Source organism: Brassica napus, chromosome C7 (genome assembly GCF_020379485.1).
Source record: "Brassica napus cultivar Da-Ae chromosome C7, Da-Ae, whole genome shotgun sequence".
NCBI classification, from domain to species: Eukaryota; Viridiplantae; Streptophyta; class Magnoliopsida; order Brassicales; family Brassicaceae; genus Brassica; species Brassica napus.
The window spans coordinates 12,362,626-12,387,902 of NC_063450.1; the positions used below are offsets into that span (position 1 = coordinate 12,362,626).

Sequence of the window (25,277 nt, forward strand, 5' to 3'; positions counted from 1 at the left end):
ATGGAGACTTCAAGATCAAGGGGGTGAATGTTGAAGTGAACTTGAAGTAGCTTAGGAAACAAGCTACCACTTTCTTATGAGATTAGGAAAGTCATATGTTAGAGTTATCTATAAAAGTAGTTTCCTGATGAGTTTAGGAACTTAAGATATATATATAAGGATATGCAAGAGTGTTGCATAACTTGTGAGAGTTGAGAGCTTTAGTTTTTGAGTTATTTTCTAAAGCATTGAGTGATTAATAAAGTGTGAGTTTGAGAGTTTGATTCAATAAATATAGCCTATAATAGTGTTGCTTCCTTCTTGCGGTGTCTTTTGTTTGATTTCATCAAGTAAGCTACACTTTGACAACACCTTATCAAATTCCTTTGGTTCAAAGGTTTGATACTTTAGTATCAATTAATAACAATATAGTATTTAACTTAATATATTTGTTATTTCTATTATGTTTCTCACTAAATATTAAAAGTATATATAAACTTCAACATATATATACATAAAATGGTATATTAATTATACTATACATAACAATAATTGTTTATTTTACTATTAACTCAAAAATGAAATAATGAAATAATATACGCGCATTTGCATGGATCTGTATCTAATGTTAGATTAAAATTTATGTGAGTAACTATGTGAGGCTCAATCCCCTATACATTATTTTGCAAAGTGATTTTGACACATTTCCTTTCTACAATCGATTTCACTAAATAAATGTGATATGACATAATAGAAATGATGACAAGGCTTATGCATAAATGTGATATGGACAATTACATTTTATGTTTATTTTTATTTTTGATAAGCATTTTAGAATATGATAGTAAATTATACATCATCATTAAAATAAATCTATTTAAATATGACATTAAATAATATAATAATAGAAATATAATAATATTTTGCAAATTTCAAAATATTATTTTTTCTACTTTTTATAATTATATAGTTTTATTACCAATCATTTTTTTTTACAATTTTTAAAAAGTTATAAATTTTTAGCGTCATGTGCTTTAGCAACTCGACTGAAAAGAAAGGAAGGATAAGATTATTCTTTTTACCAAACATGTGTGGGTCCAATCATGCGATCTTATAATAAGAACAATAGATCTTTCTCTATCAATCTCTTTGCCCCTCATTCTTCAAGAATCAGAAAGAGACTTTTCAAGTTTGAATTTGTTCATTTAGAATCTGGATGCTTCTACTTCATTTTTATTTACTTATTATTTCTCTATTTTTCCTCTCTTTCCTTTATTTTATTCCTTTATTTGATTTTATTCCCTTCTTTTTTATATCTACAAATTTAGAAATAATGTTTATTTGTACTTTTGATAATTATACAAATTTTCTTTCATATTTTTTTATTAATTTTATACAAAGTTATTTAATATAATTTATCCAAAAATAGATAAAATTTTTTTATTTAATATTATAATTTTAAATATATGCATATCTATTCTTAAATATAATTTAAAGTAAACAAAATTGTTTATTTCATCTTAATTTTATGTTCAGTTAAATCAAAATTTATATTAAAATATTGATAAAAAATAATAAAATCTAAAATAATAATAAGTATAATTTAAATTTAAAAATTTTATTGCAGCACATGGTATAGGAAAACACCTAGTTATTAAATAAATATAGATGTAAGTAGATTTTTGATTGATTAAAACAAATATCAAATAAAATAATGAATATGCCCAGCATTCTTATAATTCTATAAAATAATCGTGTTTTAGTAGCATAGATATTTCCTAATTCTGATTTCAAGTTGAGGAAATCATGAAAAATGTAATTCTAGATTTCGAATGTCCCAGTAGTTTGAATGGAACGTTGTCTCGGAGTGCGATAAACGAAATCTTTATCACCTTTAACATTCTCCAATTGAGATAACCTTATCTATCCAATCAGCCAATCGAAAAGTCAGACTCTGCCACGTCTCACATCTCCAATCTCCGACCTCACTTTCCTTGCGCCTCCCTTAAGTACATCCATCACGCAAGCAATCTCAGACATTTCTAAAGAACCAGAGACCGAAGGACTCGAAGGATCATGGCTTGTACCTCCACAATGTCATTGGTCACACCACTTAACCAGACCCGCTCATCGACCTTCTTCAACCCGTTACCTCTGAAACCATCCAAGGCCATGTCTGCACCTGGAGGCAGGACACAGAGGCTCGAAGTTAGGGCTTCTAAGATTAAGTTCGGCAAGGCTTTAACCGGACTCTCTGCGGCCGCTCTCACCGCTTCAATGGTCATCCCGGAGATGGCTGAAGCTGCTGGTCCAGGAATCTCTCCTTCTCTCAAGAATTTCTTGCTCAGCATTGCGTCTGGTGGCGTGGTTCTCACCGTCATCATTGGTGCCGTCGTCGGTGTCTCCAACTTTGACCCTGTCAAGAGAACCTAAGAAGCTAGCAAGCTATATTATCTTCTTTGTTGTTAATGTGTTGTGCCTCCTGTTTTGTATCGTTTAATGAAACTTTGGTGTGTACTATGCTCAAAACTTTTAAAAAAACTCGTTTCATGAATTTGTCTTAGCAGTCTCAATGAATCCAAAAAAAAAAGGGATTCGGAAAAGCATAACGCTCGAATACAGCATATCGATAACCACCATAATCTAAGATAATTTGAGATCCCTCTGATTATACCTGTAGAGACCCAACGAGCAAGTTGAGCAAGTATCTACTCTCGGATGTGTAATTCACCGTATCAACCTTCACCACAGTCATCTTCAGTCTGTGTTCCTCCCCATAAGTTTCCTCTTTGATCTTCAACTTTAACATGTACTGATGAAACAGTCTGTTTCTAACAATCACTGCGAATTCCTCATCATTCTGCGATTCGTGCTTCAACGTGTAAAGCTGCTTAGCCGGACATCCCATGATTTCTTCACCGGATTCTTGGAACGCCGTTACCCAAGCCATCCCAGTGTGGTCTTGAATCTGCACTTGAAGAAGGTATCTGTAGTCGCATTCCTCAAACTCTTGGTTGCACCGGTCACAGAGCCACATGTTTGTTCCAGTCCGTGTCACCTTCTTGTTGCATTGCTTATCTCCAATCATCAAAGGACAAGCTGTGTAGCAGAAGCTATCAGTTTTGATGAATGCTATGGTTGCTTTCACTGTGAACCAGTCAGGCTTGTCTGATCTTCCAAGACCTTCCTCTTTGATCTGGGAAACAACTTTTCGTATCTCGTTCCTCGAACCTCCTCCAGGCATATTGTCTCTGGAAATGGAGGAGGATGCAGTATCTTTTCCACCGTGATCGAACCAGTTCCTCAGTTTCTGAGCTTCAGGAAAATCTGGATTTATGAAGAGCTGTGTTGACGATATTGTCCCAACTGATTTACCACTGAAGTCGCTTACTTTTCCAGCTTTTATTGCTAAAACGGGGTAAAAGGCTGAACCAACCATCTCTTCAAGTTCCCGACCATCTCGGTTACAGAACTCTCCCCATAGCGTAACCTCAACGGCCTTTCCTGAATCATCCTTCAGATTGAGGGTTCTCCGATGGGTTTCCATCCCGTTCTTCCTCAGGATTGGGACAGAAGGGTTCACAGAAGTCACAACCCCAATGATATCGAGTATGGCATTGTTTTCAGCCTTCTCAACGTCGCCTATAGGACGGAAGGAGAACTGCTGCCTTGGTATGGAGCCATCTTCATCGGGACAAAGCTCCACAGTCGATGCTGACTCCAAGAAAATTTCCCATTCGTTCTTTAAGTGGTTGAAGTTTTTCTGTGCAGGCTTCAAACTTCCCTTTGAAATCAAATACACCTTACCAACCTCAATAACATCATAGAATCGGTCAACAACAGCATTGAAGCAAGTGATACGAACCTCCCCTCCATCAGAGTCAAGCAGATCAAAAGAGAATACTTTCCCGTCTCCTTTTGCGTTGTTATAACGCCTGATATCTCCTTTTGCAGTTACTCTAGCCTTAATAGCCCACCGACCTTGATATGGATTGAGAGCAGCGATAGGGATGATTCGAGCTGGAGCCTCGTTCTTCATTATGGGTCCATGATTTCTGTAGCTTGGAGGTGGTTGATATGCAGGCTGAACAGATGGAGTATTGTTTACACCCCTGGGAGGCACTTTATTAGTTGAATGCTGCTCAATTGAACCAACCCTACTCGGAGGATGTATGTTGCCTGGACCTGGAAGTGGCTTTTGGAATTCTGTATTAGATTCTGCAGACATTGTTGGGTTCCCAATGGTTTCAGACTGTGGTACTATGGTCTCCATGTTCAGCACAATAGTAAGCCTGTACACAATATGCATAAGATTTTATCACTATCAAAGAGAGAGAACAAATGTGCAAACCACCAGAGACAACAATCTTCAAACACGGCTACAACTGCTTTTTGAATCTCATCGTGAAACATTCAACTAAACCATGGAATTCACAAAAACATAGAGTCCATCACAACTATGGAAAAATCACCTGCGGCCTTTAACGTCGCTACAAATGTAATCGATGAGCTGAACAATGGATCCCTTCTCAACCTGTCCTGACTTAACCCGATCGTTGAGCTGAACAGCGAGCATAGCGTGCTGAGCTGAGACACCATCTGAGATTAGCAAACGGTACCTCTCCTGGCCTCTCTCCTGAGTTTTCCCAATCAATCTGATATCTAAAACCTGTAACAGCGGCTTCAGATTGACGTCGCCTGTGTTAATCGCCGCGATGGCGTTCGGAGTCAAAGTCACCGGCATGATTACAATATTCGAGATCCGGCTAGGTATAAACCAATCCCTAGAAATGGAGAAATCGATGAAAAAGAATAATAATCACCAAAAGGAGAAATAGAAAGAGAGGAAGAGTAGATCGGCGACCTTAAGATGGTGGTAACTTGTGAGAGATTCCTCTGTAAGCTTTTGTTTCCTTAACTGAATTGTGTGGGGAGGGAACGATATTGCGAGTCGCGCAAACTAGGAAGCGTTTATCGATCAGGGCTATGATTGTGTCATTAGTTTTTACTTTTTTTGTTTTTTAGATTTTGCTTTTTGGTTTTTAGCTTTTTCCTTTTTGGTTTTTTATTTTTAGATTTTGATTTTAGTTTTTGGTTTTGATGTATTTTTTTTTTCAAAAATTAATCAATACATTACTCTAAAATAATACAACAAAATAGCAATAAATATTTATATTTTACAATTAAAATTATCAAAATACTGTGATTATTACTCTAAAATTAAATAGTATAGCATATTTAAATTATTATATTTTTATGAAAAATATATTATAGTAAAATATAAATCATAAAATATATATAAATTATGCAAAAATGAAAATATTAAATTTCGAACTACTTAGAAATTTTTATTATATAAATTATTTTAATTTTTAAAACTTCAAAAGCAATAGTTTTTCTTATATAAATATTATAAGTTATACAAAAATTAAGTACGTAGAATTTTGAAACTAATTATAAATTTCTTATATAAATTATTTATATTTTCTTAAAGTTGAATGGTAATTTTTATATTTCAGGATTATACAACACATTTTATTAATAAAACATATTATGTTAATTTTTTTATTTTTAATGTGACTAATAATTATTCAATTGTTTTAGTTATAGAAACTAATAATTAAGTTTTAAAATTAAATATATTATTTATAAAATATATAAATTTATTTACAGATATGAAACACAAATTAAAATATTTCACATTATTGTTTAAATGATATCTAGAGGTTGATTGTTTGTAGTTTTTGTTTTAGTTTTTGGTTTTTGCTTTTGTAAAAACCATTTTTTATCCAATCAAGTTTTAGGTTTTAGTTTTTGTTTTTGTAAAAACCATTTCACTTGCCAATCAAGTTTTTTAACAAATAGATTCCCTAAAATTTAGGGAAGCTAGTTTTTCAAAATTTCAACCAATTTGTAAAGAAAAGCTAATTTTTGTGGGTTTTCAATATAAAAACGAATTTTGTTTATTTTGTATAAAATACTATATTTTAATTAATTAATAACTAAGTAAATAATATTTTCATAAAGATAAAATTTCCATACATTTTTTTATCATTTAACATTAGTGTAAAATAATTTATGTGTTTCATATATGTAAATAAATATAGATAATTTTAGTATTAGTTGTAGCCAATTAATTCTTAATATCTATAAATAAATTATTGAATAATATTATTATACATGATAAACAACAACTAAAAATTATAAAATTTAATATATTTTGTTAATACAATATATTATATTAATTTGAAAATAGCCATTCAAGTTCTAAAAAACGAAAAATATTTTATGTAATAAAATTTATAAATAGTTTCAAAATTTTAAAATATTTTAATTTTTATAATTTATACATATTTTATTAATTATATTTAAGTATAACACTTAAAATAAAATAATTTAAAACATTGTGATCTTTTTATTTTAAATAACAGCCACTGTATTTTGATAAATTTTAATGGTAATTTTAAAAAAATATTATTTTAAAACAATGTTTTTTTTTTGTTCAACTTTTTTTAAGTAGAAAAAGAAACAATGTCTTGCTTATTTTATAAGAAAACTAAGAATAAAACAAAACCAAAATCTAAAAACCAAAAACCAAAACCAAAAGCTGAAAATCAAAAACCAAAATCTAAAAGTTAAAAACCAAAAACCAAAATCTAAAACCAAAATCTAAAAACCAAAAACTAAAACCAAAAACTAATGGAAACAATCATCACCCTAATGTACAAAATATTTTATGATAATTTTATTTTTATGAAAATATTAATTATTAATGAATTAAAATGTAGTAGTTTCTACAAAAAAAAATCAAAATTTGTTTTTCTTCATAAAAGCTCACAAAAGTTGGTTTTTGGTTTTTCTTCATAAATTGGTTAAACTTTTCAAAAACTAGTTTCCCTAAATTTTAGGGAATCTATTTATTGAAAATCTTGATTGGCAACTCAAATGGTTTTTACAAAAACAAAAACAATAACCAAAAACTTGATTGGATGAAAAATGGTTTCTACAAAAACAAAAACCAAAAACTAAAGCAAAAACCACAAACAATCAACTTCTAGATATGGGTTTCCTTTAATTTTGAATTTTGTACCACTAAATTCGGTTTAAATTACGATGATAACCCCACTACTATATAGTCTTCTACTTGTTATTTTTTTTTAAATTAACTACGGAGTCTAGATACTGAGATTAACCGACTATTCTGTGGGTTCAAAGAATTATCTGGTGATCAATAGGGATCAAACTATAGATTCACCAAGTGCCACTAGCCCAAGGCCGAGTAGTTTTTGCTTGTTATTTTGGAGAAGAATGTTAGTAATATTTTGATTACTATTTATCTCTCCAATGCATATGAATTCGTGGCTCATAAATTCTGTAACGACTTGTTCTTCCGTTTCTGACCTTAGGTTCAGAGTGTGGCGTTTTGGATACACATCCTTTCGTTTAGAACTCCCAAAGTGGCCTAGTTATATCCATTATTTCTATATATATAGTAAAAGGAATACATGAGTAAATGGATTACTCAGTGAAGTGTTTATATGCCAGTCTCTGCGCATGAAACTATATACTACTCAATGCGTGAAAAAGACTGACTATCCACTAACAATCAAGCAATGAAATAACTATAACACTCATCAAACAATACAATGAACTCAGTCATCACTAGACATGGACTTGATAGACTCGACACCAAGCAACCTAGTCAGTCAGCCCCGTCGGTACCTCATGTTAGGCTACTGTCCCGCAACTTCCTATGTAACTACCTGCTCGCAGCCCTTTGGCCCCTTCTGGCATTGTCTTCCCCACGGTCATGATAATCACTTATGCTACGACTCGGCATAACTCTATCTTATGGCGCCCTTGTGATTAAATTCATGCGGGTACATCATGCTAGGCTACTCTCTCCCAGGTACCTCATCATTAACTCATCATCTCTGTTTGGGTAAATTCGTGCATGTACTTTGTGGGTACGAAATAAATGTAAAGTAAGCGAAAACTAACAAGAACGAAAAGAGAACAAATGTAATGCTTTATTGATCTTTAGAGTCGGAACTACAGTGTTTTGTGTTTAAACCCTAGTTCTACACGCCTACCCTAATATGTGTGTATTGAATAGTCGACCTCTTGTTCATGGATTTGGATCCCCTTTTATATAGGCTGATTGTTGTCATAAACTAGGTCAAGGCTTCCATACTCAAAAATATGGAAAATCCCTTTTTGTAAAAGTTTTCAATTTTACGTGGAGGCAGTGATGAAGCTGGGTGTGAGCCGAAAATTTTCTAAACAGGAATCTAAAGGCTGGTGTCCTGCTCAGCAGGAGCAAAATCTCTCTAAATTATTTATCTCCAACAGTTTGCCCCTTATCTTTCGATTTTGTTGGTGAAGTCGGGAGATAACATGTGCACTTTGGTCTACCAGAGTCGTTCTATCTCAGCAGGCTTATCGTGAGTATGATGTCACTTCTTTAGTGCCCTTTCCAGGTTGTTCTGGCCTAGACCATATGCAGACCCGAAAGTAGATATCTAGTCTTGAATAGTCGATGGATGATTGCTGTCCAATAAGATTCCAGGCTCGGGCCTGATGAGCTCAAATAATCTCAAAGAATTCATGATCCTATTTTTTTCACTTCAGTGAATGACGAGATTTGTTTCTTGGTGCACGGCCTTGATGGTGTGTAGTCTCCTAGTAGTCTTATTCGAGGGCACATGAACGGATCGTTGTCATACTTCAATGGGTACTTGATCTGCCTGTTTTAGTCGACGGTTCCCGGCATGGACCGGGAATTCCGAGAGATAATATTCTATAGTGGGCATACATTGTTGTATGGCCAACAAAGATCACATGTATCTGCCAAAATCTGTCTTAGGAGATCTGCTAACTTGCTTGGAAGTAGGAGTTCTTGACCTGGAGTTAGGTTTAAGGAATAGTCGAGAGGATCATATGATCTGTATTTCAAATTCATTATGGAAATTTATTTCCTTATTTGTAGGGGAGAGCCGTTTAGGTTTGCTTCAAAAATAAAATCCTTGATTTCCAAATAGAGATGATTTGAATCATTATAAATTAACTCCTCGATTTCCAAATCTGAGAGTACAACTAAAGTTGGGGAGCTTAAAGGATCAGTATCTAACTTCGAGAAAGTGTTAGAAGTATATCCTGAAAACTGCGAAACTCTGAGGGTTTAATGACTGCATGCTTTTCTCTGTTGATCTGTCATTCTGAAATTTTCCCATGAAATTTGGAAAAGTTTCATGTTCATATTTCTTTTCCTTCTTGGGTACATGCGGAAGGCCACAAAACTTGATCCACGTGATGCTTATGTTAGTTTGGTTTACAAAATATTTAATAGGGATATGAATCCGTATCTATTGCAATTTTTGTTTCCAAGATTTAAAACCTTGTAGGCATTTTGTTGGGCTTGGTGAGCTGCTGATATCATCTGACATAGGGGCTGCACTTGACGGCTTCAAGATGGAAATTCTTATTTCAAGTGTGATTTTGACTGTTCAGCTACATTTTCATTTTGTCTAACAACCAAAAACAAAAACTCTCAGGCACGGACACTCATGAAAATGGAAGGGCAAAAAGTGCCAATAGAATTCGTGAATGACATTGTTGCTTTGCATTTTAGGAAAGAAGAATTTGAGTATCGTTACGGCTTGCTTTCTTTTCAATTTTGGCTATTAGCGTCAATAGTTTTCTTCATTTCAGTCTGCGCTCGACAATTTTAAGAAGGCTCTGGTTGATGGAATATGGATTACCTTTCTCGATGAAAACGAAAAATTAGAAAAAAACAGGTGTAACTGTTATATGGTACAAGGATGCTGGAATTGTCCATATGCTGATTGAAATTGGTCACTCTGTTGACATGCCACGTAATAAAATCACAACCTTGTTCAATCTGGCTAGATTACTTTAGCAGTTATACAAAACAGAAACATCAATTTGTCTCAATCAGTTGATACTTTACAAGGTATGATTACTCTTACACTCTTTTTGTGTATTTGACATTCCATTTTGTGATGAGTTTGTCTAGAGGTAAAAATAACAAAGCTCTCATGCTCTTCTTCTAGCAGTGACAACTTGGTCGCACCAATGAATAGCATAACCACAGAACACTGTTGCATCCACTCCATGTAAGCATCAAGATCGTATTTTCCATTCAAAGGTGGTATTTTCAGCTTGAGATTGCCTAGACTGTCATTTGTTTTAATTCTGTGAATAGTACTTCTTGCTGGTCGAGGGTTGATTTCACTCAAATTATCCTAAGGAGTGAATTACTCTCTCAAATAAGAGGTTCTGATGTAGTACTTAGGGATCGAATCCACATAGACTCTAGGATTACACAATAGATTTATAGTCTTCGAAATAAAGCTAGATTAAAAAGTTTTAAGCAGTAAATGAAATGGTGAGCAAGGCAGTTGCTTGATTGGTTTGATTTGAAGTTGTTGATAGTTGGGAAATAGCTAGATTCATGTATATTCTCAGGTATGATAAGTAGACAACTTAATTTGGGTTTTTAGGGGTTTATTGATATTAATTATTCTCGAACTCAAATTTAGGTGAAATCAATTAGATTATCTAATCCCGATCTCGGATTTCAACTTTCGTATGTTAATCACGAGAAAGTGTCAATCGATGATTCGTAAAGAATATCGATCGATACACCTTTCAAAATATCGATCGACTAAACAGTCGTCGCGTCGATCGATGCTTTTTCCATAAAGCTTTACGAGCTGATTTGATTAGTGTTCTCTAACTTACTAGACCAACTCTCGTGTGTATCTAGTTAGTTAGATCATACTAGTTTAGTTTCAGGTATTGAGTCAAGCAATGGCTTGTCTCAATTAATCCTAGGATCTAAGTTAAAGGGTGATCAATCCTAAACTTAGCTTTAAGAACAACTAGATGAAGAACTATATTTTAAACACCCTAGCAACAGTTTAAGCTAGAAATACATATATCAACCTTATGAGAAACCTAAATCTAACAGTAAGACTACTCAGACATAGTCATAAGAAACATGGTTATGATGGTCTGAATAATACTTAAATAAATGAATAGCAAGAGAAAACAATAGAGAAAATGAAAGCAAGGGAGTTCAAGATCTTCTCTGCTTTGTAGTTCAGATCTATCTTTGCAATACTAAGCTCTCTCTCCCTCCAATGGTGGTTTGTAGCTTCTCTCCAAACTAGGTCTAAAAGGTCTTTGGGCAAGTCTGCCTCTAAAATGATACAAAAACTTAATAATATAGCCTAACAGGCGGCCATGGACTTAAAATGTAATTATTGGAACTTTTCTGAAACTTGCAGTCTTCTAATTTGTCATTAACTCGCGGGTGGCTTCGCCGTCGATCGATGGTACGAGCCTTCCATCGATCAATTACGCTTGGTAATCGTCTGTCAATATTCTGGTTCAACAATCGACTTCTTCTCTGTTTCCCGCAAAGCTCTCAAAAAGTCTCCAAATTGCTCCAAATACATCATTTTCCTCAAGTAAGTACATGAACCTGTAATTACTCTAAATAGACTCTATATCGTAGTAAATATACCTTAAAACACCTTGATATATGGTGTTTTGACACCATTGTGTATATGATTTTTAACTTGTTTTCAATGTTTTATCGAGTTAGTCTAGTTCTTTTAGAGTCATTTCAGGTCTGGAGTAGACTGAAGAGCTGAAGGAAGAAGCGTGAAGAAAGGAGCAAGAATTGGAGTTTTTCCCAGCGGAACAATCGAGCGGAGCAGTCTGACGGTTGATCCCACTAGGAACAGCCAGACGATTGTTTTCGACATTTATGGAAGTTTCCATATCTTTCAAAGTTTTGCCCTAATCACCTATTCTCTCCTCTTATGTCGATGGCGCCTCCATATAAAAAGTCATCCTTATCTCTATTTTGTGGGGACGCGGGTTTTTACAAGAAGACTAAGACCGATGTTTCATTTGCTATTGTAAGAGAGACGGCTCCTCTTCTTCACCGAAAAGATTATCCTGAACCCTATTGATTTCTCTTAAGATTTATATGCAGTATTATTCAGTTATCATGTCTTGTTCATCTTGTGAGCAGATTATCCTAGCTCATCTAGGGTTCTAGGGTGTTGATCGCTAAAGTAAACATAAATAAGCGACGATATTATGTCTTCGTTCACCTCTGTTCTTAATGCTAGTTCTAACCTGATCACTTAATGCTAGATCTTAGGTTGAATCTGATCATTAACCGTGTAGGAGATTACTTGATATTGGGTGAATGAGCCGCGCATCTCTAGTCAGCGAAAGTAGATACTAGAGTGCTCGGTGAGCCAATCGGACTTGATCTCTATTGCTTGTGGTCGATCCTTGATCAAAACGATAGTTTAGGCAGCAAGATCAAACCGCAAAGGGGACAGCACCACGACATTGGGCCGTCCTACTTGAGTGATCCGTGTTCTAGATTGTGTTACATCGCGCTTGAATAAATGTTTGGTTAAGCATCAACACCCGATGAGAAACCCTAGATTGGCTTCATTTTAATATTGAATTTACACTTTGCAATCATTTACTTTACTTGCACGTTACCACCAACATTCAAACCCCACTTTTAGTTTTAGCTAAGTCGAAAACTCATAAGAATAAAGTGTAAACTGGTCCTCTGGATTGAATCTCAAATACTACAATTACCACTGTTAACTTGACAGTAGGAAAGGTTCAGTTTTAGTGTATCAAGTTTTGGTGCCGTTGCGACGGGGACCAGATACTGACCTCTATTTTTCAGTTTTATACATAGTCTAAAATATCTAACTTGATTTCTTCTCTTTGTTGCAGCCAATGATCTAGGTGCATGACCAGTAGACATGAGCAACGCACAAGGACCATTATTCACGCTAAGTAACGAAGAGCTCGCAAGATTAGAAAGACAGAACCGTGAACAACCGCGGCCTACTAACACCACAATGGGTGATTGATACACTAGAAATGAATCCTTGCTACTGTCAAGTTCAACAGTTGTAATTGTAATATTTGAGATTCAATCCAGAGGACCAGTTTACACTTTACTCTTATGAGTTTGATATTAAGCAAAGAAACAAGTGGGATTTTGATTTGCAATAGTGACGCAAGTAACAAGTAAACTAGAGATTTAAATTCAATTCAATTAAAAAGCCGGCCTAGGGTATTTCATCGGGTGTCAATGTTGAGCGAAACATTTATTCAAGCGCGTTGAAATGCAGTCTAGAACTCGGATCACTCAGCTGGAACAACCCACTGTCGTGGTATTGCTCCCTTTGCAGATCGATCATGTTTCCTAAGCTCTCGCTTGGAACAAGACACGATAACAAGCCTTGCGAGATCAGGTCCGATCTGTTCACTTAAAAAACCCTAATATCTACCCTCGCTGATTAGGGATATGAAGCTCATTCAATATATATCAAGCTATCTCCTACGCGGTTAGCTAGGTGATTAATCTTAAAATCTAACATTAAGTGATCAGTTTAATGCAAGTAGTAAGAACAATATGAATGAAGAATAAATGAGATCGCTTATTTATATTTAGCTCACATGAATGACACCCTAAAACCCTAAGTAAGCTTAGCCGACTACTCGATCATTATGCAAGGTAACACAGACATGATTTCTGAATAATACTGCATAGAAAATAGAGTAGAAAGACAAGGGTTCAGGATGGTCTTCTCGTGATGAGAGATGAGGCCTTCTCCCTTACAAGTTGCTAAATCGCCCAAATTGAGTTCTAGTTCTTTTGAAAAACTAGCGTCCGAAATTAGAAAATGATAGCATGGGCTTTTTATATGGAGGAGCCAGTGGTAAAGAGAAAGGAGAGCAAATCTAGGGCGAACCCCTGAAACCTTGGAGGTTTCCTTAATAGTCGGGAACAGTCAGTCGCTTGCTCTCTTTGGGAACAACCTTCGGATTGATCTGACTGGCTGTTTTGCGTAAGATATTCCAAAATGGCATCTTCCTTCATGGCTCTCCCTTCTTTACTCTTTCACCTGCTCCAAACCTAGAATGATATCAAATAAGCACGAATTAGGACTGAGAATTAACTCAAAGAACACATATAATGATATTAAAAACACCATATATCAATTCCCCCAGACTTAGATCCTTGTTTGTCCTCGAACAAGGCCAAGCCTCAAGAACAAGGAGAAAGGTTTGAAAGAGTGAAAACTCGCTTGACCCCAATAACCATACTCTTACCACACATCTCTGAACAATACAAGCTGTAGACTCAGACCACACACCCTTACCAGAACACCCACGATCGCTGTTCGAAAATCAGCTCCATACTATGTATCTCATACCTGAAAAAGGGTACACTATCGAGATAAAACTCCTTAAATTCAATTAAGAACAGCGTGAGTTTCTCATCACATGCACTATTCAGGGTAGACGGGCTAGGTAAGGAACATGCTATTTCATGGTGGAGCTAAGAGTGTTTAGGGGCTACCAAATTTAAGTGGATGCAGGATATCACGCAAAATAGTAGGAGAGGACGGATCCATTGACGTCCACAGCCCTTACTCGTTTCTGCTTCACGGGTGCAGTTGTTCTCTCCTTCGGATAAACCGTGGGACTGTTCTTCAGTTCTTGACTTCCCTTGCCTACTCCTCAAAAATTGGTACCAACTCCTTGCTCAATCTTCCCAGTCGCGTGTATTTTTCGGATTCACCTTCCCCATCTCCACCACCATAAAACAAAAATATATATATAACCCTTTTTTTTCTTTTTTTTTGTAAGGTGATGGGGTTACGAGGGAGAGGCCACAGAATGAATGTTTTGCAGGCACTGGTGGTCTATTCTTTTGTTTCTCACTGGTCGCCATTGTTCCTCTGGTTAGAATATCCACCCATAGACTGTTCTCTTGTTAGAGCATGGTCTCATCGACTGTTCTCTTGTTAGAGCATGGTCTCATCGACTGTTCTCTTCATTCTTGATCTCTCTTCTCTGAATGTATGGCATTAACGAGTAAAAGGCTGCGTCGATCCTTTTCTCTCCAACCCTTTTGCACATATCTGCAAATATGACACTGAAAAACAGAGTGCATGAGGGTGAAAATAAAGGTTTAGGCGCAAGGTGGGAACTAGCTAAAGATGAGCTAGCCACTCAGGATCAGCAAGATTGGTAAAAAGAGTAAGAAATCATGAGTGTAAGTCTCGTTTCCCTGATCTAGTGCCCATAACAGGAAGAATTTCAGTCAAGATTAGGTTCAAGTTAGGTGGAGTTGAGTCTACCCAGTGTAACCTGATCGGTTGAGAGCTTCTGGAGAATCAAATGAGATAAGTCAGGGGTGTTCCAGGTCCAAGTGTGGGTCTTTCATCACTGCTAAGGTCACTGGATAAGAATGTTAGAGCACGAGGTGGTTAAAAGATTATCACAACACAAGGTCCTAATTCCCACAAGATTTTTAGCTGACTCGATCCTAAACTGACTCAATAAAACATCCAAACGACATAAGGACTGACACATAAATAAAGACATAGAGTATCAGCACACAATAAGTGCTTCCCCCAGACTTAATTTACACCATCCCTGGTGTGAAACCAAGTCGAGGTCAGCCAAATAACAACACAAAGCATAAAAATAAAGAGTTCGGATGGATAGAACAATGGATAGAGAATAATCCTTGTGGACTCAGTCGGACTCGCCGCTCTCGGCCGGATCAAATGAACGTCTGTTGCGCGAGCGATGAACCTCCTCAGTTGAAGGGCCTGTTTCCATAGGCACCTTTCCTGGACGGTGCGATTGTGGAGTCTGCTCTGCTGCTGACTGTCGCTGGTTACTTCCGCCAATGCAGCCGCCGGTAACGAGATGGAGGATCCTCCGCATGAGACTGTTGTTCTTGCGCTGCGAGTCAACCATCCAGCGTCGGTAAGCCTGATCATCTGTCACATCCGCCAGCTCTCCGAGGTTGTATGATGGGTGAGCTTCAGGGGTAATGTCCTCGACATCTTCCATATCCGCGTCAGGTGCAGCAGCACGAGGATCAGTGCATATGAGCTCGGGTGGTGGGAGGAAGCATATGTTGTCAAACACGCTGAGCCTGGTGATCTCGGGGTGAGGCATCTTGGTGAACAGCTGGGTACCCTCCTTGTCGAAAAACCTGTAGGTATCCTCATCTCGCATGATGTGGCACGCCATAAGGTACTTGATGTCGAGGTACTGAATCTCCGTGTTCACCTTGTATTTGATGAGATCAATGTCGAAATGCTTGAAGAGCGGCGTGAGCAAGCTACCGCTTATGTCCTTCTTGTTCGTACCGTGCATCAGACAGAGCCTCCTCTCGCAAAGCATGGTGATGAAATGAAAGCCTGGGTTCGTCTTGACCTTATGAATTGGAATGCCGGACCCTGAAGCGCGGATCTCATCCTCAATACCTGCATACAGGGTTTGCAGCTCCCCGTTTGTCACTTTGGAAGTCTGATCCCTGGCGAACAGGAGGTCTGAAACCCATCTTTGCAATGATCCCGTGCGTAGCGTAACAAAGGGGAGCGATCCCCATCGCTTGCAGCGTCTCAAAAATATCTTCGTCGATACCGAGCTCAACGAGAGTCTCGGCGTGCCAAAAATGGGTAGGTAGTATCTCGACCTTGAGGAGAGTGTTGTACCGACTAGCTGTCTCCTTGTCCCACCCTTCGCAATTGAAATCTAAAAGCATAGGATCATCGAGATTGACTGGCTCGACCTCCTGTTCTCGCGGCCATGGGTAAGAGGCGGAGGTTGGTTGTTGTGCTCACTGTGGGGGCGTGTTGTTCGTCTTCTTTGTTCTATTGGCCGATTGCTTGGTGCATGGAGGCATCTGCAAGGCAAACAAAAGTTTTTCATTAGTTCCAATCTCGGTTGCATAGAGGAAAAGGAATCAAACTAATCCATTTTTAGGAACTATTCCTTTTTCCTTCTAAGCAACCCGCTTTCAGCAAACCAGAACAACAACTCGCCAAATCAGACCATTTCAACTTTGCACAATCACAATTCATATGAGCAGTGTATATGATATACCATGGATTTGACCCATTTTTACCCATGGTATATAAGTATTTTACTATCTATATATTATATATATTCTATCATATTAGGTATGTTTTCAGGTTCAGAAGTATCTTGGAGCAAAGTGATGATTATGGAGCATTTAGGAGCTTAAAAGAGATTTCATCCGAGCTGACCATCAGAGGTCAATACGAAGAAGTAACAATCGATCGATGCACATCCAGTGACGTCGATCGATACAGAAGAGAAGCCTCGACGATTGAAAATTATGATCGATCGATGTACATCCTGTACCATCGATCGATGTCGAGACGCGGAAGCACGACTTGGTTTCAGCCGACTTTAAACCCAAAACTTCACCAAATTACAAGATTACCCCTGACGAGTTTTTAACCTAATAGTTATATACTTGCCTAAGTGTTAGGAGGCAAGAGAGCTTTTGGCCACCTTTGTATTCTTATTTTCAGCAGAGAGTTTTAGGAGAGAAGATCATAGAGAGATTTGTGATTGGAACTCCATTGATTCATCTATTCTATTCTATGCAGTTTTATTTATATTTTATGTCATGAATTGCTTAGCTATGTCTGAGTAGTTTAACTGTTAGATTCAGGGTTCAAATAGGTTAAAAGGATTAGCCCCAACTATAGATTGCTAAGTTGTGGTATTCATTGATTGATTGTTCTTAATGCTTGTTCTAGATTAGCTAACTAGAATATTGAACCTAGGAATCTGCATGAGTCAAGCATCCTTGACCATCCAGTCCTGAAACTAATCTGTCATACTAGGACTGCTAGAAAAAGGCTACCGCTGAACTAGACAGCTAGTGAGCATTATCAACCAACGCCTATGGCTTAACTAGAAGCATCGATCGATACTGTCTTCTGAGAATCGATCGATATTTGTGAAAGGTGTATCGATCGATATCCCTATTGGACCATCGATCGACACTTTCTTGTGATCAACAGACGACAGTTGAGATCCAAGATCTAGGTAGTTAACCAGTGAAACATTGCCATCGCTGATCACTGTGTTTAAGGGGTTGAGCTCTAATATATCATGCATGCAACTGATAAGCATCTATAGGATTATAATCTCCAACCCCTGAATAGAAACCCTGCATCTAATACCTTTCCAATAAGTTACACCCCCAATCATCTTGTTAGTCGAGCAATAGACCTGTTCAATTAGGATTGCTATTCCATTTAAACCATAAAACAACAAACACTTAGAATTAATAAATTACTAGATTTAATAGGTTTCCTAGCTCCTTGTGGATTTGATCCCTAAGTACTATAATTGAACCTCTTATTTAAGAGAGTAATTCACTCCTTAGGGTAATTTGAGTGGTATCAAATTTGGTGTCGTTGCCGGGGAGCTTTGATCCCCTTTTAGATTTGGTGTTATTGATTCTTATTCTTTTCTTTACTCCCATTCTGACACAAAATTTTTTCTTGTCTTTTCAGGTACATGCCCAGCAGTACCAGAAGCAACAAGGAAACACACCTGCTATTCTCAGAAGATCCTGCTTACTTGGAACACTCGATCCGCAAAGACCAACGTTTCACATCGCTCGACGCAGCAGCTTTTACGTCGACTGATTCTCGCACCCACCCATCGACCGACACCCGACCTTCATCGTCGACCGATATACATCGTTCGACATCGATCGATTATACATCACCTACATCGATCGATCCTCAGTCACGAAGAATAGTTGCGATTGTTATTCTCAGACAGGATGAGAATGGAAACCTGTATGACCAGGATGGTCATCTGCGTAACGCAACAGGTCAGAAACTAGACGCTCAGGGGAATGTAATCCCTGATGCTGATGCTACAGGAGATGCTCAACCTGTAGAAGAGGCTGCTCCACCAAAGGCACTGGCTGACTACAATCGTCCAGAAGAGTACTACACCAACATATCAGCTATTCTCCTTCCAGAGATTCAAAAAGAGAATTTCGAGCTGAAGCCTCAGTACTACACACTCGTGTCGCAGCTACCCTACTCTGGGTTACCTCACGAGCATCCTATGGACCATCTGGAGAGGTTCGAGGATCTTATCGCTGCTATTCGTATGGATGGAGTCCCTGAGGACTACCTATTGTGCAAGCTCTTCAAGTATACTCTGACTGGAGAAGCGATGCACTGGCTTAAGCAGCTACCCACAGGATCTCTAAAATCCTGGGCCGACATCAAGAATGCTTTCTTACGAAACTTCTTTGATGAGGCACGCGCTGAAGACTTGAGGAGCAAAATTGCCACATTCGCGCAGGAGACTGGAGAGTCTTTCAAAGATGCGTGGATCAGATTCAAGTTCTTCCAGCGAGACTGTCCACACCACGGATTCAATGAAGTGCAACTGCTGAGCACTTTCTTCAGAGGTATCACCTTGAGGTATCAAATGGCTCTTGATACAGCTAGTGAGGAAAACTTCAACACCAGGAATCCGGTGGAGGCTATGAGACTGATAGATAATCTAGCAAACAGCAGCAACACCAAGAACACTGACTTTGAGAGGAAGAAGTCTGTTGCATCCCTAGGAAAGGAGCAGATGGACGAAGTTAGAGCAAAGTTAGATGTGGTTCATGAGCTTCCTAGGAAGCAGGTCTGCTCAGCTGAAGGAGAAGTAGCTGTAGACATGGAAGGAGAAGAAGATGTGAACTACATTGGAGGTACTGGATTTCAGAGGTCTGGAAACCAGGGTGGAAACATAAACTACTTTGGCAATGGTCTGAGGAGTAACTAGAGTTCATAGTTCCAGAAACCTTTCAGAAACAACAGCAGAGGCTATGGAAACCCATACTACCAGAATCCACCACCACAGACTCAGGAAAGCAAGATTGAAGCAATGCTTGACAAAGTTCTGGAAGGACAGCAACAACTCACTGTGGATTTCAATGGGAAGATAGATTCAGCCTACAACAGTCTAAAAACAAGAATTGAGACCTTAGGGACTCAAGTGAGGAAGATTGAAATGCAAGTGGCTCAGATTGAAGACACTGTAAAGAGGCAAGAAGCCTTGGCTAGAGAGGTAGGAGTTGAGAAAGCAAAACACCACGTGAATGCCATCCTAGATGATGATTTCTGGCAAGTGGTGAAGCATGAGAAGCTTGGAGAAGGAGATTTCGAAGTTGAAAGCTCCATGAGCTTCGGCGGATCACATTGGTGTCGACCGATGTCAATGGATGCACATCGCTCGACAGACCAGGACGAAGATCGATCGACGGATTACTCTGGACATCGATCGATGTCATCTGCTGAATCGACTGCGGAGTGTAATGCAATTCGAATCATGACTCATGAGGAATTCGTAGAAAAACATCCTCACACCCTCCCCTTTCTACGTCAAAATCGATCGACCGCATGAGCCAGCCATCGATCGACAAAGAGAGACCGACATCGATCGACCCCCCTCACCTCCCATCGATTGACGGGCACTGATAATAGGTTTTTCTGCCTATTGCAAATGTTGTAGTATAGTGGGGTGAATGTCGAACCAGTCCTAGTGATGTGAATCAGTGAGAGTACAAGTCATTTCTTAAGCTAAGCAGATTCAATAGTGGTGAGTGTGTGACAAGTAACAATAGCAAACAGAGCAATACAACAAGGTTTTAATCAATTTAGACAAGTGAATCCATGGGTATTGGGAATTGACTTCAAGTAACTAAGATCCAATCTAGGTGACAAGCTTTCAATCAAAGTAATCTCTTAAGTCTAAACACAATTTTAGACAAGTCCTATGTCTAGGTAAATGTCCATTTGCTTAGAAATCATTAAACATCAAATGTCTTTGGCTTAATTCAATCAAGCAATCTTTAAGTTCAAGTTTAATAACTATCTAGCAATTTTAACATCAAGTGTCCTTGGCTAATCTCACTAGAGCTTAGTTGAGTTGATTCAAACACTTCATCTAATCATGTCTGATGAGAAGTGTTTAGAAATCAGGTTTAGAGTGATCAAGACTAAACAAGCATTAAAAATACTCAACAAGCAAGTTCATACAAGGATCTAATACAATAACACCATAGATCTTCACTAAGTTACTCTAATCTCCCTAACCCATGAATTCTTAAGGAAACTACTCACTAATCTCCATGAAAACACTTAATCTCATAATAGATTGAAGCATATTCAAGTAGATACAACAGAGAATAAAGATAAACAAGGATTAAACCAGCAAAACGAAATTAAAACTCAAGAATAGATGATGAACAATGAAGAACAGCTCAAGAACAAATGTTTTCTCTCAAACTCTCAAAATACAAAATATGAAACTATAAAACTTTCACTCTCTACTCTTTGTTGTATTGTACTCTGTGTATTGTGTGTCTTCCTCCTTCCCCTTGCAGTCTCTTTTATAGCCTAAGTAAAGGAGGATGACAACACATCCATCATGTGAAAGCATAAAGCATAAAACACACTCATAAAAGTTATTCTCCACTTTCTTCCATTATAGAACACCTTTTGCCCCTTCATATGGCCAAAGTAGTCTTGCCTCTTCAGAAAAGGTAGAGAAAGTTAGGCCAAAAGAGCCACCAAACTCATGATAGACAACCCATCCCCCATGTTGCAAGCTTTAAAGAGATAAAACTCACTCATTAAAGTTTTCTCCACTTTCTCCATGTTGCACACACCTTTAGAATACCAAAAATAAGAAGAATAATGAATAGTAATGAGTTTTATAGGTTCTAAGTGAATAAAAATGAGTCTAAAGGCTTAAAATTCGAAGGCTATTGTTGATGTTGCTAGGGTGGCCGCTAGGAACGTCATACTGATATGTGTGTAGTATTTTGATCATAAATCCCTCAATACAGCTCCAAACGACTTGAAACCACCTCCATTGTAAAGCTAACTCAATTTACCATGTCTTCCCAAAAGACAAGTTTCAAAAGATATCTTTAAGACCTTCATCCATGCCTGTCTTTCACACGTTCGGTTCAAGACTCCTCGAAAGCTCCTTTTGTGCTCTAATCACCTCCAAAACTCCAAACAATTCATCCAACACCTACAAGATGCAAATGTACATGCAATAGACTCTAAATGCAAATAAATGTAAGGTTAATGCATGAATATATATGAAATAACAAAGCTAAAACTATGCAAAATCACAACACATCAGGCACCTCTCACCTACCGAGTGCGATTACCATCAATTGATAGTAACCGAATCAACGCACTCAGACCACCACCTAAACCTTTAGCAAACCCACCAGAACCTACAACCAACCCTTCAGACACTACATCAGAGCCTATGCAAGTTGATTAGGAAACTGAGGGAAGAATGTTAAGGAAAAGGAAGGAGAAGATTCCTAAACACCTTAAGAGGGAAGCTAATGAGAAGGAGATGGATGGTTTAACTAAGAGAGTCCTCATAATCCTGGTGGAAAAACATTTTGATGAAGTTTATTACACACACCTGTTGTGGATGTTCTGCAGGGAGACTAAGGAAACTGAGGAGGACATTAGGAGAATGTTTCATTACATCAGGGAAATGATGAAACTAAGGATCACATTGAAGAAGAAGAGTGATCCTGGGAAGTTTGCAATACCATGTTTGGTAAAGGGTATTGAATTTCCCCATGCACTTTTTGACACAGGACACTACAAGAAAAACGCGTTTTTATAGCGGACGAATAACGCTATCTAACGATAGGATAGCGGTTTGTTAAGCGCTGTATCATCGCCCGTCATAATAGGTCGAGGACATTAAATAGCGGTATTTCGTTGTGCCATCTTTTCTTCCGCTACGATAGCGCTTTTATTTCTGCAATTAAATATTATTTAATAGCATCTTTTTACTGCTATTACTAATTTTATAAATAACATTTTCTGTGATTAATAGTTAATTCTACTCTAGCAGTTAAAATAAAAAATTAAAAAATTAAAATATAAATCGAAATTGCAACTTATAATTAAATTTTATTTATAAATCAAAATTTATTTATAAATTATAAAATTGTATTACAGAAAACTACACCAAAAAAAATTTAAAAAGCCTAAACCCAAATTAAAAAAAAAAACCCTAGATCTAATTTTCTCAGCCGCCTGTTTGTCTTCTCCGTCAAAGCTGGCGAGGTGAGCAGCGGAAGCGTCGGAGGCGTGACTGGAGTCGCAGTGGAGAGAGCTCGGATCTGCCAACAATGTCTTCCTCTTCCTCTGTCTTCTCCGTGTCAGCGGAGAGAAGCTCGGGATTGTCCTTTACCTCAGGCGCTGCTCTGCTACGGCTACTGGATCTGTTTACCATACAAGCAAATTGACAAAGGCCATTTTGTAGAAACCATATGTTATTTATAGAGTCCGTCGAAGTACCATACCTTCAATCCACCGTCCTCGGCTCAGCCCACAATTGTCATATATCGTTATCCTCCTCAAGAACCGTCTGCTTTGACTTTCCCTTAAAGAGGATGAGGTCTGACCTCGATTGGATCATTTAATCGATTCGCTTGTTGATGTCGTCGCCGGAAGGGTGAGATTCATCGCCGCAGGTAGAAGAGGAGGAGTAAGAGCAAGGCTTGATAAGCGTGGAGGGAGTAGCCGTGGCGGAGGAGAAGTCGGAATCGTTGTGAGTGGTGAAGAAGGAGAAAACGTCGTAGAGAGGATCTGGAAAGACTTGATCTGTTTCTTAAAGGAGAAGATAAATGAGAAAGAGAGAGATTGAATTGTGGCCATTTGATTATATTTCATCAATGGCTAAAAATTGCGATCCTCGAAAAAAAAAGTCAACCAATAAAAGAGAAGGTTGAAAATTGATAAAAAAAAATAATTTTAACCTTTAGACTATACTCAATCAATGGCCATAAAAAAAGGGCAAAAAAAAATTGTTTTACATTTCCTTTTAATTCTTTTAAAATTTGCCTAAATTTAAAGATTATGTAAATTAGATTTGAATTTTGTGGATTTATGATTTTTAAAATTTTCATGATAGGGTTTGAATAATTAGAGTTATGTTAAGTATTTTTTATATACAAACTTAAGAGTTATATTTTTGATTTTGAATTTATTATTTTGTTATATGCTTTAGAGTTTATATGTTTATGATTTAGAAGTTGGTGATTTAAACTTTTTACTGTTTGAAAGTTAAGATTTATGTTTATGATTTAAGGTTTATTGTTGAGATTTTTTTTATTACTTGTAGAGTTTAGAATAAATGTATGAGTATAGGGTTTAAAACTTAATGGTTTGAGATATTGATTTTAAGATTTGAGATAAATTTTTGGAAAAAGATTAATTTTTGAATTTATATCTAACATTTGAAGTTAAATTTATGATTTGATGTTAAAATAGAGTTTAAAGTTTGTATTTAGAGTTTAGGGCTTAAAAACTTGTTTTAGGGTTTAGGGATTCAAAAACCAAACATAGCATTTTTAATCATGTTTTGCTATTAAACACGAGTGTTACATATAAAAAACCATATGTTATCATAGCGTTTCCAAATATACCACTTTATCATAGCATTTCTAAATATACAAACGCTATCTAAGACTAATGGGTATGTCAAACATAGCACAATCGTAAAAAACGCTATTTCGGTCTGCTATTAAAACCCATTTTTCTTGTAGTGGGAGCATCAGTCAGTATACTACCTAAGGTTATGGCAGACCAGTTGGGTCTGAAAATAGAGCCCTCATCAGAATCTTTCACCTTCGTGGATCTTTCAGAAAGGAGCTCAGGCGGCATCATAAGAGACCTTGAGGTACAGATTGGTAATGCCCTTGTCCCAGTAGATTTTCATGTCCTGGACATCAAGCTTAACTGTAACTCTTCACTTCTGCTTGGAAGAGCTTTCCTAGCTACAGTAGGGGCTGCATGTGACATGAACACCAACAGATTGTGTCTCACACTGATAGATCTAGACGTCCACTATGACCTAGTTCGAGTTGTGAGACAACAGGTCAACGTCGTGGAGCTTGGAAACGATCTTGGCTACATTGCAGCATGCCACTGTGGAGCAGAGTACGAAACCAAGTACTCAGAATCGATCGACACTCACACTGTCACATCGATCGATTCCAATGAGTCAACGACGACCGATGAACGCTATTCCACGTCGCTCGACGGGAATCAACCGGTAGACCACTCCACATTACCAGATCAGTATTATCCAGACTTTGCCTTTGAACAACCCAACAAGAACGGACGAGATGACTATTCCATAGGCAGTTGGGCAGATAGTAGATTCCATGAAAGTTTTGCAGTGGAGACTGTGATTTTTTTATCCAATGAGGATCCTACTGGGGAACATGATGAGGATTACTGGAAGGAAAGAGCTACAGAGATTGCTATGCATGATGAAAGATATTATACCCATTCCTTCAACAA

At 37.4% G+C, this 25,277-nt stretch overlaps 2 protein-coding genes, 1 long non-coding RNA gene and 1 other non-coding gene across 6 annotated transcripts; 1 reads left to right on the forward strand and 3 right to left on the reverse strand.

The window, feature by feature from the left end:
- Positions 1-2,018: 2,018 nt before the first annotated feature.
- Positions 2,019-5,020, reverse strand: LOC106357751 (replication protein A 70 kDa DNA-binding subunit A). Of its 2 annotated transcripts, XM_013797447.3 has the most exons (3): positions 4,844-5,020; positions 4,452-4,763; positions 2,019-4,271 (listed from the first exon to the last, which is right to left on the reverse strand). In XM_013797447.3, exons 2-3 carry the CDS (start codon positions 4,721-4,723, stop codon positions 2,648-2,650), a joined length of 1,896 nt encoding a protein of 631 aa, XP_013652901.2. In that variant the 5' UTR covers positions 4,724-4,763; positions 4,844-5,020; the 3' UTR covers positions 2,019-2,647. The 2 variants fall into 2 exon arrangements, with proteins under 2 accessions (XP_013652901.2, XP_048619435.1); XM_048763478.1 differs by having other exon boundaries at positions 4,452-4,847.
- BNAA07G04280D lies at positions 2,056-2,533 on the forward strand. Its single transcript, XM_013797448.3, has one exon. It carries the CDS (start codon positions 2,056-2,058, stop codon positions 2,410-2,412), a length of 357 nt encoding a protein of 118 aa, XP_013652902.1. The 3' UTR covers positions 2,413-2,533.
- A 14,176-nt stretch (positions 5,021-19,196) lies between the features above and the next one.
- Positions 19,197-19,304, reverse strand: LOC125590964. Its single transcript, XR_007326961.1, has one exon. It is a non-coding gene; the product is annotated as a small nucleolar RNA R71 (small nucleolar RNA).
- A 1,837-nt stretch (positions 19,305-21,141) lies between these two features.
- LOC125590198 lies at positions 21,142-24,514 on the reverse strand. Of its 2 annotated transcripts, XR_007326405.1 has the most exons (3): positions 23,273-24,514; positions 21,731-23,191; positions 21,142-21,592 (listed from the first exon to the last, which is right to left on the reverse strand). It is a non-coding gene; the product is annotated as an uncharacterized LOC125590198 (long non-coding RNA). The 2 variants fall into 2 exon arrangements; XR_007326404.1 differs by having other exon boundaries at positions 21,731-24,514.
- Positions 24,515-25,277: the final 763 nt, after the last annotated feature.

What these genes read in the sequence shown, in the direction of transcription:
- BNAA07G04280D (XM_013797448.3), top strand. Translation starts at nt 2,056, where the DNA reads ATGGCTTGTACCTCCACAATGTCATTGGTCACACCACTTAACCAGACC.
- LOC106357751 (XM_013797447.3), bottom strand. Translation starts at nt 4,723, where the DNA reads ATGCCGGTGACTTTGACTCCGAACGCCATCGCGGCGATTAACACAGGC. An exon ending in AGCGACGTTAAAGGCCGCAG is followed by an intron (nt 4,272 to 4,451) that starts GTGATTTTTCCA and finishes TATTGTGTACAG; the next exon opens with GCTTACTATTGTGCTGAACA.